This window comes from Lutra lutra, chromosome 7 (genome assembly GCF_902655055.1).
Source record: "Lutra lutra chromosome 7, mLutLut1.2, whole genome shotgun sequence".
Lineage (NCBI taxonomy): Eukaryota > Metazoa > Chordata > Mammalia > Carnivora > Mustelidae > Lutra > Lutra lutra.
In genome coordinates this window covers 69,682,206-69,700,158 of record NC_062284.1, presented here as the reverse complement: position 1 = coordinate 69,700,158, position 17,953 = coordinate 69,682,206, and the positions used below count along the sequence as shown (strand labels likewise).

Here is a 17,953-nt window from a genome sequence, read left to right as displayed (position 1 = left end):
TGTCTCAAATAAGTGAGAAATCACAGACATTCGGAAGCCAAGGATGATTTTCTGAAAGCAGGTGCCAGAAGGCCAAGATGGCAGGTTTTGTCTGGAGCTGATCTGAACTTGGGCCCAACTGCAGTTCTGCTGCTTACTAGCCCCATAGCTATGAGTGAATTACTTAAATCTGCCATGGCTCAGATTCCTCATCTGTAAAATGAGACTCACCACCCCTCTTGAAGCACTATTGGGAAGATCAGATACATGCCATCCACCATCCCAGGTACATAATCTGTGCTCAGTAGTTAATAGTATCTGTAACGTGATTCTTAATTAAATGAGCTGCTCAGTGCTGATGGGTGGTGGTTTGAAGGGAGTCTAAGACAAAATGAGATAAGGTGCTGATAGGTCTTACTTACAGCTGACCCTGCCAATTTCTCTTCACCTTACTTAGAACAAGAAGTTATTTCAAAGCCCAGGAATTTTTTGAAATGAAAACAAACAAACAACAACAAAACAACTTGGTCTTCTCCTTAAAGATGATCAAATGCTGCTCTTAAAAGAGTAATTATTTGGGACTCCTGGGTGGCTCAGTTGGTTAAGCATCTGCCTTTTCAGCTCCCGTCATGATCTCAGGGTCCTGGGATCGAGTCCGCGCGTTGGGCTCTTTGCTCAACAGGGAGCCTCCTTCTCCCTCTGCCTGCTGTTCCTCCTGCTTGTGCTCTCTCTCTCTGACAAATAAATAAATAAAATCTTAAAAAAAAAAAAAAAAAAGGAAGAATGATTCAGTGCAAAGTGTTGCAACAATCAGAATCAGCTCTCCTGTAAGAAGTGTCCCGTTTTGATTACCATTGCTTTTCTACATTTTTGCACAGCATCCTGAAATGTCCCGTACAGCTGGGAAGATTCATCATGCTTGACCCCCAAAAACATTCATTTCTAACCACTGGATGAATGACTCTCAAAGACGGAGCAGCCACCAAGGGCAAAGCCCAAACTCTGTGCCTGCTCCCGGGCCTGGGCCAACGGCAAGATTTCCAGCCAAGCCCGAGCTGGTGGGGAACAACTGGCCAGTGCGACACCCCGTCCTCCGCGTTTGCTTATCTGGCAACCTAGTCCTTCTTCCTTCCACCCTCCCTCCCAGTCCTGCCATACCCAAGCCCGCCTCTCACTTCCTACCCTCATTTTTTACTTACTAGAAGGGGCAGTTTGGTGGTGGGCCCAAAGAGGGGAGAGAGAATCTCTAGGAGGGATACAGTATGGCCCCAACTAAAGGGATTCCCAACAAGCTGTGAATAGAGACTATCCTTGAACCAGCTAATGTTAGATAGTTGCATTTTTAAGAAAGAACCTGTTTATCTCCAGGGATTCCCCCATTGACAAATTCCTTAGGGAAGATGGGTCTCTTCACTGGCTCCTGCTTGATGGAAAGAGGTAGAGTTTGGGTGGGCAAATGGGACGCTCAGGGTGGCGCAAGTTGATGTGAGGTACCTACTGGGCAGGCTCCCGTGACCTTCTCCAGCCAGACTGCCCTACGGCTCTGGAACTCAGCATGCTAAAAACTGAATTCATCCACCCCACAAGCTTCTAGATGCCTCTTCCAGTTGATGGTACATTCCTTGCCCCCTGCACCCAGTTAACCTAGAAGAAGCACTCAGCGTCATCCTTGATTCATCCCTGCCCCCCGACAGTCGTCCGTGCTGTTCCTTAGTACCCCCCCACCCATAGGACAAGCTAAAATCACAATCACAAGCGCATTTCACTAATTGTTATGGCTTCCTACTACCTTGGGGAATATCTCAAGGCAAGAAAAAGTGTTTCAAATCATCTTATTAGAATTTTTGAAATTTTTACAGCCCGTTTCTTGTCAGATCTGATTAGATCATTACTTTTACCTTATAATTTGGCTGTGGAAAAGCTCTTACGATGAGAAGGATAAACGTCTGCTCTCCCATTTCCTTGCTGTTTACTTATGCTGGCATGATTCGTGTATTGTCTTCAGTTTTGGTGCTTGCTGGAATCTTCTGAAATCACTGGTCCATTTTGTGAGGGTTTAGTTGAAACTAAATAATGTAATCACTGAGTCTGTTTAATCAAACACACATAAACAAATGCTGAAATAAATCAAAACTTGTGAGAGGGGATAAACAAGTGAGGGATACACTGAACACCCCCCAAATCCTGAGAGGGGGACTTTCCCCACTTCCCTTATGTCTCCCAGTCAGCCTGCGTGTTCAGTGTTAGGAAAACTTCACTTCTCTCCTGAGGAGACAGAAACAGAGGTTCTAACATTTTCATTTTGCACACTGCTCCCCTGCATGTCAGGGTGACCCCTCCTGTAGGACCCACAAGCCACCTGCTTCTTACTGCAGTAGTGGAAATTGGGGGGACCTCAGGTCTTAGGCACAGAGTGAGCCCAGGAGATACGCACTCAAGGCAGGTGGCTCTCTTGGGTTGGCAGGGTGGAAGACCCAGCCTCGAAGAAGTCTCAGGGTGTGCTCTGGGTGTGCTCAGCGGTGACCTGCAGTCAGAAAAATGCATTCCTGACCCTCCCAGGCCATCCACGTTTTACTGTGATGCCTTTTAAACTATCCCAAAATATCTTCTTTAAGTCTCAAAAATGCCATCCCAAGTATGAAAGGGACTAGACCAACAAAGGGTTTTTTTTCATGGGCTTCTAAGCTTTGGTTATTTCTCTGTGGAGAGAGGGAAGGATCCAGGTTTTAGCTTGTCCCCACCTCAAAGACCCCACCATCACTCAACGATCTCATTTCACTGTACCTCCTCTAGTGCCATGTTTTTAATATTCCAGCAGTACACAAGCCACAGCTTTATACAAGGAAAGGACAGTGCTTTCTAGTTGACTCCACTGGAGATGCAACGACTCAATTAGTAGTTTTCCTGGAAACCATAACTCTGTTAGGTTCACATTTCAAAACACTACTTAAGGTTGCTTAATAGTTTTGTCCCCATAGCTACATAGGGACATCCAAGAACTGAAGCAGAGCCAGCGTCTTCTCTAGAAGGTGTTTTGTCATTGTCATGGAGATCCAGTCCTGCAGACCACCTCTCCCCCTAAGCCAACCCCTTTCCATCGTTCACACAGAGAACAGACGAGGAAGCAGGCAGGGAGAGGAGAGGGTGTCACTCTCCCCACTGGGTCCTGGCCACTTGTCAGTAGTGAAGAAGGGAGCCTGAGGGACATGACCAGTCCAGTCAGCTTTTCTGGGTGCGTGTGCAGGTGAATAGAGAGGAAGGTGCTCATGAAAGTTCCGGTAGTTTGTGAGGCTGCTGCATCCGAAGGAGGCTTGCTTTTTTCCCCAACAGTTACATGTAAGTGATTTAAGTGCCAGAAATTTGGACTACCACCCATCACCCTCTGCTCAGGGTTTTGCCCTTCCCATGTTCCTTGTCTGTTGGGTCTCCTGCTTCAACAGATGGTGCTTATTAAGTGCCACGTATTGTTATTGTTTTCCTCTGGGTACCGTCTCCACTCCTAACTTCTCCTTCTCACTGTTAGCTCACTCTCTTCCTTGCTATCATCATCTTAGGCTGATTACAGAAGTGACATGATCCCCTGTACAGCACAGGCCATGACAGATAAATTTCCAGTTTTATTATTTTGACACAGCTATCCACACACGCCTTCAAGTTTTCCCCACACTCCTTTACCGGAAGCAGAAAAGTTACGGAGTCCAGAGTAGGGAGAGGTGGGTGGAGTCTGTCCCCCAGTCCCTCCATGCCTCAGCACATCCTGGGCGGATGCTCAGAGCTCCTCATCCCTCATAATCAGCGTTTGCTTTATTTTTCCCAAAATGTACTACCTGCTCTTACCACGCTAGAGCTCATCTGCCTCTTTTTCTGCCCACTCACCCAGCTCCGTAAGATCTTCCTGCTGTGTGTCACCACCCGTTTGGCATTTCACCATCTGGGAGAGCTTAGTGTTGTCTCAAATGTTGAAACATCACTTGTACTATGGCTGAACATCATTTATAGAAGCATCAACTCAGCCGGCCCCAGCACTTTTCCGTTTAGTGAGAGACCCACTTAAATTATCTTTTGCTTTCTCTCTCCAAACTAATTGGCCACCATTGTCACGCCAGTCTTCCAACATGGCTCTGGTACTTTTCTTTTCTTTGTGAATATTCCAAGAGGGCTTATTCTCAGAGCACTGACCTCGCATTGCTCTCACTTGAGCTTCTCCATCAATCTTAGTGTAAGGAAACCCCTGTTACGGTTCAGTGATCAATTTCACAGCTTCCTCCATCTTGTCTCATGGTACTGGCCAGGGGAGCTGTATGGTAGCTGCATGCTCACATTTTTATCTCCATTCTCAGAGACTCTGAGGTGTTGTAAACAACTCCTTAGCTTTTGTGGCTAGGGAATGGGAACTTTTGTACAAACATGGTTAAGAGAATTATCCCTGGCCAGAACAGCCCTCCAAAGGCTTGTACACAGCAACAAGGGGACAGTCTGCGCCAAGACCTAACCTGGATCTCTTGGTGTTTTCCCAAAACAACTACGTGTCCACCAGTTAGGCCTGTTTCCCCAAATATCCAAGTACACTTACAACCTTGGCTCCCAAAACTTGCATTCTTTCTCTCAGCCAGCACTGTTTCTCCCTGACAGATCACCCACATAGACCCCCTGCAGAAGGCTGAGAGAGAAGAATGGAAGGAAGGAAACAGGCCCAAGATTTCTCTGTGCAAAAGTCTTCTGAAGACGACTGCCTCTCTGGCTCTCCTTGTTGTACACACCCTCCATTTAATCATGCACACATGTTGGAGACATTGGCTCTCCTCAGCCCTGCCCAGCCAATCCCTGGGAGTTGTAAAAGTTGACCAGAGTGTCTTGATTTTATTTCTCTCAATCCTATCCCAGCATTTCTCGTAATATATACAAGATGATTGTGTGTGTGTGTGTGTGTGTGTGTGTGTGTGTGTGTGTGTGTACAAATTTTGTAAGGTTCAGGAAGTTTGAGAAGTGGGTAGACTAAACAAAACTACACAGGTATCTTTACTGTGGGTCTTCTCAAAGCCTTTAATAAGCTACCCGGTATGATAAAGCCTCAAGAGCCAACCATAATCTGTGGTCATCCACAAAGTCATATGTAACTCACCACAGATCCTTCTATCTGAGAGCACCTAGCACGATGAGTGTTCTGGCGGATCCGTGTTGGCCATGTCCTGATCAGTGGGTCTTTCACACAGCATGTCAGAGTCACCTTGCAAGCTTGCATTACCAGCCATCTCCTGAAGATTTTCCTACTGGCAATCTGGGGTAGAGTGGGAGAATCTACTTGTTTGTTGTTGTTTCTTAAAGCTTTCTTGATGATTTTGATGATCCATAGCACTTGGGTTCCTCTGCTCTAGACTGTTGCTATTTCTGGCTTCAAAAATGCCACACCTGTGACCCTCCTGAGCCCTCAACCCTAGAAGCCTGTACCCTAAGTCCCCTTATACATAAATAACATATTCTTATACAGTAGAAATGGCTGAAAACTTAGCAGGAAAACCACCCCAAGCCTTTGTGATTAAGGGGAAATTACTGGCCTGTACCTTTACTTTAGAAACCACTTTGTAACATGGTAGCCACCCCCATCTGTCCACATACAAGTCCCCCTTTGGCTGTCCCCAGCTGTTCTCACTCAAGCCATTCTGGGACATTTTGTTTGTTTCTGCATTTTGATTCATTTGTCTGTGTCTCCCATCCCTGTGGGACCAAATTCAGAGCAGGACCCAAATGGATATTCTGGGGCGATTTCCTCCATAAGCACTTCATATAGAGCCAAGCTAGCCAAAATATTAGGCAGACTAATTTGGCCAAACTCATTTATTGCCAAACTAATAGGAAGTGCTCAATAACTACAGAGCAACCAAAGGACAAAAGGGACTTTGCCCAAAATGAGCAAAAGGGGTTAAGTTTACAGAAATGAAAAGTAGAGAGAACGGCAGATTTTGGTAAATGTGGCAACATGAGAGTACAACTTACCTGCTCAGATGATAGGCAGGTATGTATGATTTTCTACCACCCTCAGAAATTTTTCTTCAATTACTTCTCTGTTCAATTTTTAACTCAATGATATATGCCTCACTGGTGGTTTCGGAATAGGGTGACCAACTTTTCCCAATGTGCCTGCCACTGATCTAGTTCCAGCCCTGAAAGTCCTCTATATGGGAAACCCCTCCATCCTGGCAGCCCCGGGCAGCTGGTGGCTCTACTCAAAAGACAAAAAGAATACCCTGACCAGATAAACTTGCTACATCACGTCTATCCACCTGAATTATTGCTGCTGTAACAAAGCAAATTACCACAAACTTATACCTCTAGAGAACAGAAATCCCAAGTGGGTTTCACAGGGCTAAAAATCAGTGTATCCACAGGGCTACACTTTTCCTGGAGGCCCCAGGGGAGATTGTGTTTCCTTCCCTTTTCTAGTTTCTTGAAGCCAGCCATGTTCCTTGGCTGGTGGCTCCCTCCTTTATCTTCTCAGCCAATGACCACATCACTCTGACCCTTTACTTCCACCATCACATCCCCCTCTGTGTCCCATGCTCTCCTGCCTCCCTCCTTCACTTTGAAAGACTCTTGTGATTGTATCAGGCTGACGGGATGATCCAGGGTAATTTCTCCATCCCTAAGCCCTTAACTCAGTCCCATCTGCAAAGTCTCTTTTGCTGGGTCACACTCACAGTTTCCAGGGACCAAGACACGGACATCTTGGGGTTGGGGGTTATTCTGCCTACCATATCCAACCCTCTAAAAGTTGATAAAACACCTCAGTGTATTAAAGGAGTGTTTTAAAGTCTCAAAGGAAAAGAATCTAACTGCTTAACCCAGTATTTTCCAAACTTATTTGGTCAAGAATCTCCTTACCCCAAAGAGTGCTTTTTATCACCTCTTGGAATCCTGCTGCTCTTGCTGAAGAGAATTCCATGTACTGTGCACACCGAGAGTCCAGACCTCCCATTTGATGTGCAGACAAGGGTGATTTTGAGGTAATTGATTTATAGATCTGATTCCTCTTTCTTACCTCAATACATACTCTTTTCTACACTTTCCTACCTGAGGAACAACCTGAGGTCAAAGCCTGGTGGACCTCTCTCCTTTCCACTCTTGTAGTCAGAGTTCTAACCCATGAAGACTCATATGGGGGCTGACTGACATGCCCCCGGGGTGCAGAACCTCCCTGGTCAGACACAGGGAGGACAGGAAGCTCTGGTGCTGGTGGTGCCTCTTTGAATCAAGGTGCCATAATCCACCCCTACACATTTCATTTGGAAGTGCATCTCCAATAAAAATTTATTTTTTATGTTTAGTGTTTACCGGCGTTTTAATATTATATATTGTACCCCAAAACAAAATAGCTCACTCTAGAAGAAATGTTTAAGACATGAAGATTTATGATCACTAGAATCATCTTTTAATTTAAATTTCAATTTGTATGCATCCTTTGGCTATAGAGAATTGTGATGAGTTGATCAAATAAAACATTTTCAAGCATAAAAATACATTAAAATTCTCTGGGTGTCATGTCATGAGATGGGGGGGGAAGAACAATGTAATATCTCTAATTTTTTAAAAAATTTTATTTATTTGTCAGAGAGAGAGAGTGCCCAAGAAGGGGGACCAGGAGACAAAGGGAGAGGGAGAAGCAGGCTCCCCACAGAGCAGGGAGCCTCACCCAAGGCTCTGTCACAGGACCCCGGAATCATGACCTAAGCCAAAGACAGACACTTAACTGACTGAGCCACCCAGGCGTCCCTAACATTTCTAATTTTTAAAGAAGAGCTTGCTCTTAACACTTTAAAATGGATAATAATGGGTGTTTTATCACTGTAGTGCTATGTTATTTTGGACATATTTAAAAGAATGCTTTAACAGGCTAATTTTTAAATGCTTTATAATATCTAGAAATTATATCTTTTAACAAATTATAACTATTTAATCTTAAGGTGAAAAATACTTGCTGTCAAGTTAAGGGTGTAAGGAGGTGCATAATTTTTTCAAAATTCTTATGGGAGTATATGAGCAAAAGGTGTGACAGCTACTGGTCGAGAGAAGAATGTTGGCATTGCTGGAGGGGAAAAGACTAGCAAGGAAGCCTTGATAAAATGTGTCAGCTTCATTTCATCTAGGTTGCCACAGAATGGGAGAAGATATTCACAAATGACAGTACAGACAAAAGGCTGATATCCAGGATCTATAAAGAACTCCTCAAACTCAGCACACACAAAACAGATAATCATGTCCAAAAATGGGCAGAAGACATGAACAGATACTTCTCCAGTGAAGACATACAAATGGCTAACAGACACATGAAAAAATGTTCATCATCATTAGCCATCAGGGAGATTCAAATCAAAACCACATTGAGATACCACCGTACACCAGTTAGAATGGCCAAAATTAACAAGACAGTAAATAATGTGTGTTGGAGAGGATGCAGAGAAATGGGAGCCCTCTTACACTGTTGGTGGGAATGCAAGTTGGTGCAGCCTCTTTGGAAAACAGTGTGGAGATTCCTTAAGAAATTAAAAATAGAGCTTCCCTATGATCCTGCAGTTGCACTACTGGGTATTTACCCCAAAGATACAGATGTAGTGAAAAGAAGGGCCATCTGTACCCCAGTGTTCATAGCAACAATGGCCACGGTCGCCAAACTGTGGAAAGAACCAAGATGCCCTTCAACAGACGAATGGATAAGGAAGATGTGGTCCATATACACTATAGAGTATTATGCCTCCATCAGAAAGGATGAATACCCAACTTTTCTAGCAACATGGACGGGACTGGAAGAGATTATGCTGAGTGAAATAAGTCAAGCAGAGAGAGTCCATTATCATATGGTTTCACTTACTTGTGGAGCATAAGAAATAACACGGAGGACATGGGGAGATGGAGAGGAGAAGGGAGTTGGGGGAAATGGGAGGGGGAGACGAATCATGAGAGACTGTGGACTCTGAAAAACAATCTGAGGGTTTTGAAGGGGTGGGGAGGTGGGGGGTTGGGTGAGCCTGGTTGTGGGCATTAAAGAGGGCACAATGCATGGAGCACTGGGTGTGGTACATAAACAATGAATTCTGGTACACTGAAAAGAAATTAAAAAAAAAAAAAACAAGTGTCAGCTTCAGCTAACAGAGTGAAGCACCTGGTGCACTCAGCACTCCTTCCCTGCCCCTCCCCCTGCCCCCGCCCCCGGCCCTGCCCCCGCACCCAGAGTCACCAGTGCCTGAGGCCCTGGGCACACAGGAGGCCTGAGACCAGGGCTCCCCTGTTGGTTCCCTTTGCACCTTGACTGTAGGGAACGTCTGGCGTCAGGGTCATTTGACTGGGAAGTTGCTTGAAGATTCTGCAGTTTCAGACTTTAAAGAGCGTGAGCTCCCTGGGCTGTAGGATGCTCCTGGCCCCTACTGACTGCCCTACTGCTGCTGACCCTGCCACACCAGCCCCCCTCCAGCCCAAGCCCCTCGGGACCTGCAAGGAGAAACCCCAGAGCAGTAGAGCTGTCCTGGAAAGGCCCAGGGCTGAGGGAGCAAGGCGGGGCCCATGAGGAGAGGGGAAGTGGGTGTGAGGAATGCGTGGGAGCCTTGTTTAAATTGTGTGGGAGTGTTTTTTGAGTCTGTCCGTGAGACCTGAGCATCTGGGTGTTAATCGCTGAGCACTGAGCCATAAGCCCCAGGTGGGCAGACCATGTGGAACATGGGGGCAGCCAGGCGAGGCTTGCGGGACCTGGCTGGCTTGTATGGCCATGTGTCCACTCTGCCTGTCCTGTTACTTCCCTGTGGCCACAAAGCACTGGATACAATCTCTTTGGATCCTAGAAGGGTCTTCAGTCCTCAAAGGAAAACTTTTTTAATATAAATTCACACTGTATTTTACTACCTTCTTCTTCTGCAGTGTTTCTCTGGTATTTCATCCAGCAGACGCCACTTCATCCCTGTGCCCAGAACAGAGCTGGGAGCTGTGGGAGACACCGTCTCCACCTTCAGGCAACCCACCTCTCCTCTGGGCCAGTAATACACGTACACGCTATAGCAGGATGGGCAGTGGGTTTCTGATGTCAGCTCTAGCTAACTGTCCACACCACGGAGTAGTTCATCAAATCTAAGGCACCACTGATTATAAGAGGTTCTTTTATGTGCTCTTAAGAAAAAGGTGCTGCCAATTAAATTGTGAGTGACTGCTTTCTTTTTTACTTAGAAATGTTATACTTATTGAAAGGTCCTTTTGGACTTGCTTAGACACAGGGTGGTTTTTTTTTTTTTAACATCTTTTACTCTTGTTCATTCATAAAGTGGAAAAGAAGAGAACCTGAATGACTAGGAGGTGTTAGTGTGTGTGTTTCGCACACAGTGCCCTTCTGTTGTCTCTGCCAACTGAGGGCATCTGAGTGCTCTTGACTTTTCTCCCCAATCTCTGGCTCCTGTTGTGCAAATTGCTTGCGTATAGATAAAGACAACCACAGTGCATGTGTCCCTGGCAACAGTGACTGTAAGACACACAACAATTTCCTAGATAGGGAACATGAAAAAAAAATACACCTTAGACTCAAAATATGGATTCTGAGACTCAGTCAAAAAGACTGCCGTGATCGGGCATCCATGTCCATCCAGGGAATGGCATTGGCGTCGGTGCAATGTGCTTGTTGTAGTAATTTGCACAACTGAATAGTGGAGTTCTCTTTGAGCTAAGAGGGTCAGGAAAGCATTGTGCATGAAGTAGGTCTAAAAGGGTGAGATTTGGCCTAGAGAAGAGGAGGCCACTTCCAGAGAAGGAAGAGGGTGATTAGAAGATTCAAGAGAATAAACAAGCATGGTATGTGGAGAGGACACTAGCAATCCCAGGCTTGGGTGGAATTTGGTGAGGGAGCAGTGGGATATAAAGGCTTGTTTTTGCTCTAGGAACGTAAATTCAAATTAGTGTCTTTCACTTGTGGAATCATAATAAACAGCTCTCATATTTCTCTAACTTTTCTCTCTTTCCTCACACTAGGTCCCGATGTTTTTAGTTCAAAGAACCTTGCCCTTCAAGCCCAGAAGAAGATCCTGAGCAAAATCGCCAGCAAAACCATGGCAAATATGTTGATCGATGACACTAGCAGCGAGATCTTCGATGAGCTCTACAAAGTCACCAAAGAGCACACCCACAACAAGAAGGAAGCCCACAAGATCATGAAAGACTTGATCAAGGTGGCAATCAAAATTGGAATCCTCTACCGACACAACCAGTTCAGCCAGGAGGAGGTGGTCGTCGTGGAAAAGCTCAGGAAGAAGCTGAACCAGACCGCCATGACCATCGTCAGCTTCTACGAGGTGGAATACACGTTTGACAGGAACGTGCTCTCCAAGCTCCTGCACGAGTGCAAGGACCTGGTGCATGAACTGGTGCAGCGACACCTGACGCCCCGGACCCACGGGCGCATCAACCACGTCTTCAACCACTTTGCCAATGTGGAGTTCCTCTCCACCCTTTATAGTCTGGATGGAGACTGTCGGCCCAACCTCAAGAGAATGTGTGAAGGAATCAATAAGTTGCTAGATGAGAAAGTCCTCTGAATGCCTTCTCTCCTCCCAGACTTTGCTGAGTCCCAGTTGCAGCACCAGTATGGTCCAGGTTCGAATCAAGAAACCAGGAAACCCTTGTCTGAGATGCCCATGTCCTACCCTAGTTCCCCGTCTGCCGTTGATGCCGATTTCACTCAGGTGTGTTTCTCCCCTGAGCCCACTGACGAGCTCTGTACTTCCAGTCACCTTGGTCAGCCAGCCCAAAGGACATTTCATCTCTTCTCAGCAAAGGCTGCTGTGCTCATCGAGGTGAGCTCGCTTCATCTTGGGGAATGGAAGGAGCCCTGGACCAGGAGCTGGAGGACATGGATTCGGTTCCTGGCTTCACTGGGACAGCTATCCTCAGGATCCTGGGACCACGATGCCCACCTCCCAGGGCTGCTGGGAGGTTCAAATGAGGCAACATATGTCCACACTTTTGAAAACTCTAATGTAAGGTCTTATTATTTTCTCTCTGGAATGTGAGAGGGATCCACCTGGATTTAGACTACTAAGCAGCAGAGAAGAAAAGAATAATAGTATCTAGTGGTCAGGGTTTACAGTCTGTCTCTAGATGTGCTGTTTCAGACACAAACGAATACAAAGGTGTGAAAAAGCATAGCAGCAGACTGGAAAAATGTTTTCCAAGAGCTGTGTTTTTAGGTCCCAGATGCAGGTTTATGATCCTGCAGAGGGAGTCTTTCCAGTGAGGTGGGGGTGTGGAGATTTTCCCACTCCTGACGCAGGGGCAGAGAACTGTGCTCCCTGCAGGCTAGGCCTCCCCCTCTGAGGGGTGGCGCCCATGAGGTGAGGTGTGGGAGGGCTCATCCTGGCAGCGTGGGAGCCGAGCAGAAGGAACCCCTATCCACCTCTCCTGGCCTTTCACATCCCATTGTGCTAGTTTCTTTGGTTCATCAATAAATTGAAACAACCCTTCAAACAAGAGGTTTTGGAGTTGTGATTCCAAAATAAAATACCTTGGAGTTAGAATAGGTTAAGAACAATGGGATTGAAAGGCAGACAGTGCTGGGCAGGAGCTGTGCACTCAGACCCTAGGGAGGGCGGGCACAAAGGGGGCCCCGGGCAAGCTCGCTCACAGACATGTGGCCACCTTCTCTGACCCGCTCCCAGCCTCACTTTCACACTGCGGCTTCTGACATCTTTTTATCAACTCTTAACAAACATCAGGACAGGGTATTTGCTGCCTTCTCCTGTCTGCAGGACACCACATTAGGAGACTTGCTCTCCCTGCATCACTTCCCATCCCACTCTGCTTCTGGTACCTGATGATTATGTCAAAATACCACATTAGCTCAGCCGCTGGCTCAACCCATCAGAAGACGGCTGTGGGAGGCTGTGAAGTGACATCCTATGAGCCTCAGTGGCCATGCTGCCTCGTGTCAGCATCAGTGCACACCATCAGTTAAGTTCTTCCACTACCAGCACTCAAAAGTAGTTCATAGGAGGGGCACCTGGGGGACTCAGTCCGTTAAGCATCTGCCTTCAGCTCAGGTCATGAACTCAGGGTCTTGGGATGGAGCCTCACGTTGGGCTTCCAGCTTAGCAGGGAGTCTGCTTCTCCCTCTGCTCCTCCCCACTCACACTCACTTTTGCTCACTCACTCTCAAATAAATATCTAAAAATAAAATGAAAACTATTTCATAGGAAGGATGACCAGGAGGGAATAGGGACCAGGTAAGTCAGCCCCTAGCACCCCCTCACAGACCTGAGGACTGAACGTTGATACCTGGGCCCACGTGGGCTGGGGACGTGGTTCAGCAATGGAAGCTGCAGGTGGCAGGCGCCTTCCTTCCCAGTCACCCACCAGGCAGCAAGCAGACCAACAACAGCTGAATTTTCACATGGAGTCTTCAATGCCTGCCTCGGTGTACTTGTTTAATTAAGGACTCCTTCCTAGTTTTAGAGATGGTTCTAGAAGCAGCAGGTCCTTTTTCACTAAGCAGCTACCCAGGGAAATCAGACCCACCAGGACTGGGTGGAACTATCTTCTGCCCCATCTGAGGGACAGCAGGGAAGAAGGTGGCCACTCCAGAGGCCACCACAATATATCAGTTTCTGACAGTCTGTGAGTCTCTAAGGAAACTGGGTCCTCCTTGTTCTCATCTGACAAGGACCACCACTTTCACCAGCATGTCTCAGTTAGTGCAAAAGCAGAGCATAGACCAAAATCTGTTCTGCTTCCTTAGACAGCCCCCCCGCCACGCCCCGCACTGAGGCAGCCAAGGGGCGCTTTAAGTGCGTGGCCAGTTGGGTGTAGCTCAAGCTTATCAACGGTAGCCGGGGGAGCTGGGCTATTCAGGCACAAGTAACCCACATGCCTCCAGAAATAGCCCAGGCCGATCCCATGTGTACAATTTAAACATAACCATTGGCATATAAACTCAAGTGATTATCAAGTGTCACCAACCAGCTGAAAAGCTTACAAATTTCAGACACTTTATGTAACAATCTAGTGAACCAAAAAAAGAATCACATTATTGGTTTATCCTAAGGACTCTACCCACATCACTCTGTGGCCCTGAAAGCCTGTTTTGGCTGGGGAAAATAAATACACACACACACACACACACACACACACACACACAGATATGTCTGAGATCAGCAGATGCTTTCTAAAACAGGACTCTGTAGATGTGCATTTGTGCTCAGAACTCTACAAAATTTTTCAATAATGAGAACCCACAAAAGCAAAGTTAGAATATCTGCATTCAGGTGGCACCAAAAAGAACACAAATTTCAAGAGAAGTAGCGGGACAAAGTCATGGCGCTGAGCAGGCCACGTGCCCTTCAGAGAGCAATGCGGGGCTCAGCAGGCAAGGGCGCAGACAGCACACAGCCTTTAAGAGTGGGGGTGGCAGGATCAGTCTGCCTCTGTCCTCGGGGAACATCCCTAGGTCTTCAGCCATCTGTGAGCACCCAGATCTGTCCCCTGGGAGGACCGCGGACTTGGGCTGAAATATCTCCCAGCCCCCCAGCCCTGGTTGTGTGCCCTTCCTCTGGCATCTGAGCCCTGCAGAAACACATTTCCTGCCGGCTGTGCCTGCCGTGTGTCTGTGTCGCCTTTCCTCCCTGGGTTTGCATCTGTTGAGTCTTGACACCCTCAGCAACTCCAGGTCTCTGCTCAGTGACAAATCAAAATGAAAAGACTTCTCCATCTGTGCTTCTCCTCCAAACTCCCATCTCCCCCATCTGTACATTCTTCAGAAGCAAATCAGTACATTCACTGGCAACTCAATGAACTTCTTACATCCATTTATACTTTGAAAAAAAGAGCTCAGGGCGCCTGGGTGGCTCAATCAGTTGAGTGTCTGCCTTTGGCTTGGGTCATGATCTCGGGGTCCTGGGATGGAGCCCTATGTTGAGCTCCCTGCTCAGTGGGGACTTTGCTTCTCCCTCTGTCCTCCCTCTACCCCTGCTTGTGCTCTCTCTCTCTCAAATAAATAAAATCTAAAAAATAAAAAAATAAAAAATCAGGCCTGCATGCCCTCTGCGCCATTATCTTTGGGGGTTGTTTTGTTTTGTAATTCAACACAGTCTCAGGTATCAAGAGCAAAACCAGTCAGTGAAAATTCTAGGTCAGCTAACTTGGGCTGTGAGGACACTGGATTAGCAGGGGCTGTCCAATAACAAACAGGGACATTGACAACAGAGTCGTGAATCAGATAGCCTTGAAAGAGAGGGTACCCCAAGGCCCTCCCAACTCCGAATTGTGTGGGGCCACAGACCAGACCCACCTCCTGCTCTTTCCTTAGAGGGAAGTTCTTTGTTGTGAGAGGGAAGACTCTCCTACAATCCATTCCTCAAAATGGCATCTCGGAGTCCCCGAGAATTCTGGTAGGGGGGCGGGGGGAAAGAAGGCATGGTAGCAGGGGAGAGGGAAGAGGCCATGAGTTCTAAAGGGAATTTGAGATTTTTGTTTCATTCTGGCAACTTTTTTTTTTCCAAATGACATCAATGTAAGTACCTTCTGAATCTTGTGGGGACGAGACTTCATAGCTGGAGGACGCCATCAAGCCTCAGGGTCAGAGGCCAACCCATCCTGGCAATCCTAAAGAAACTCAGAGGTACAAGAGAAGCCATCACTAGCGATCACAAGCACTGTTCCCTCCAAGGAAGGGAACAGAGGAAAAACCTTACAGAGAGAAGTTGCCTGTACCCACTCACACTCTGTCCCAATGCCAGATTTACTAGAGTGCAGAATCCCAGGAGTAAAGAGTATGTGTGGTTCTGGGATCCCAGGAGCTAATTCTTTGGCTGAATTTAAGAAGGCACCTTGGGACCCAGGCTCTGGTGTCATCAGATTCCTCTGCACCCAGAAGAAGGAAGAACCAGCCAGAGTAAGCCATCTCTCACTCCCCATCCCCAACAGCCCCTCAGTGAGCTACTAACCTATTATTTCCCTTCCTTGTCCTTCTTTTGCAGTGCAGGGCAGGGGTCTGCAGAGTAGGGGTCCCGGCCACCCACCCAGGCAGCCAGAGCTTGGGCAGCTGGGCCCCCCAGGCCGTGGTATAAAGCTCCTCCTTGCCGACTGCCAAAGTCCTTCTGGACCAGTTCCTAGGACAAGAGAGTCTGGGGTTTGGCTCCCAAGGAGGGGCTGGATGGAAGCCAGAGCTTGGCACAGAGCAAAGGCTGGAGGCTAGCCGGGGAGCAGCAATTCGTTATGTTGTGGAAGGAGAAAAGCACTCTTCCAGGCTCTGTCATTTGGGAAGGAGGAGCCTGTGGGCTGGTTCCCTCTGTGTGACTGGGCTCCTTCCGCCTCCCAGAGCTGCGTTTCCCTAGGGGTCTTACTCCTTCAATGGTAGGATGGGGCAGCCCCTGCTTTATGGTTCAGTAACAGTGACAACTTGATTTTAGAACTGGATGGTGGGTTTGGTTTGGGGGAGACAGGTATTTGGAGGTTTGGTTTTTTGTGGCTTTCATATGCTATGCAAAATGTAGGACATGGGACAAGCCATGAGTCAGAAGGTTTAGTCTCAAGCTCACCTGCTACCTGGTAACCTTGTACTTCACCTCCCTCAGGCCGTGAAAACAGAGCTGCCCTAGATCACTAAGAACCCTTCTCTTTCCGTAGTTCTGTGTTCTGAGCATCGTGGGAGAGAAGTTCTGGGCATTTTTTTCCCTGTGTGGTTCTTAAAAGGGAAACTATTCATTCGTTAAATGAAGCAATAGCTTCCAAATAGACTGAGAAATGACTCCTTGATGATCCCCTTCAGGACTTTTGATCATAAATACAAGTTCATGATTTTAGAGGGGAAAAGCTTTAAGCTAGAAAATGCAAGGTAAAATTAGGACTCCAGGGGCACCTGGGTGGCACAATCAGTTAGGTGTCTGACCCTTGGTTTTGGCTCAGGTCATGGTCTCAGGGTCCTGGATCCGGCCCATGCCAGGTTCTGCATTCAGCATGGAGTCTGCTTAAGTTTCTCTCTCTTCCTCTCCCTCTGCTCCTCCCGCTTATACTCTCTCTCTAATAAATAAATAAAATAAATAAAATCTCTCTCTAAAAAATAAATAAATCTAATAAATAAATAAAATAAAAGTCCTGTTTTTTAAAAAATAGGACTTGGGCACCTGGGTGGCTCAGTGGGTTAAGCCTCTGCCTTCGCCTCAGGTCATGATCTCAGGGTCTTGGGATCGAGTCCCACATTGGGCTCTCTGCTCAGCAGGGAGCCTGTTCCTCCTCTCTCTCTCTCTGCCTGCCTCTCTGCCTATATGTGGTCTCTGTCAAATAAATAAATAAAATCTTTAAAAAATAAAAATATAAAAAAAAAACATTAGGACTCCATAAGGACCAGAGAAGGGAACAATGTGAGCCAAGGTAGAAAGCCAGTCAGTCCACCGCTTAGCTGGGGCCCCCTGGGATTCAATGTCAGGACCAACCATCTACTGAGACATACATTTCAAACTGAGAAGTGTCAGCCTCAGTAATGTCTCTCTGTAGAGAAAACAGCATAAAAAGCACAGTTGTAAATAAGTCATTACTGATGTGAGTCAAATATTATAGGAAATGATCAGAATTATTTTTAAGTATATTAATAAAGCCATTCCCCCAACAAACAAGATTTTTATGGAGTTCTTGGATCTTTTTCTTCCTTTGAATGGTAAAACTCTGATTTCCCTCTATGTGGTAAACACATTACGTCACTGAACTAACTCTATTTGTACATACAAATGGCATGCTTTGAAACATCCTCAACCTGTGTCTGTAGAGAATGTACTTCATGCACCCTGGTGTAATGAACTTTTCTTTAGATACTTTTACTGAGAGGTAATTCGTAAAACATACTATTCACCCATTTAAAGTGCACAATTCAGTGGACTGGGGTATATCCACAGATGTGTGCAACCACAAGCACACAATTTCAGAACACTTTCACCCCCTCAGAAGGACACCTGGTCCTCTAGCT

The 17,953-nt window shown here is 46.7% G+C and overlaps 1 protein-coding gene across 1 annotated transcript in view; it reads left to right on the top strand.

Annotated features, from left to right (window-relative positions):
* The window catches only part of TNFAIP8L3 (TNF alpha induced protein 8 like 3), a 36,756-nt gene extending 24,288 nt beyond the window's left edge, over window positions 1-12,468 (top strand). Inside the window, exon 2 of the mRNA XM_047736672.1 lies at window positions 10,978-12,468. Within this exon, the coding sequence (XP_047592628.1) occupies window positions 10,978-11,540 (563 nt within the window). The 3' untranslated portion in view covers window positions 11,541-12,468. The remainder of the gene's footprint in view (window positions 1-10,977) is intronic.
* Window positions 12,469-17,953: the final 5,485 nt, after the last annotated feature.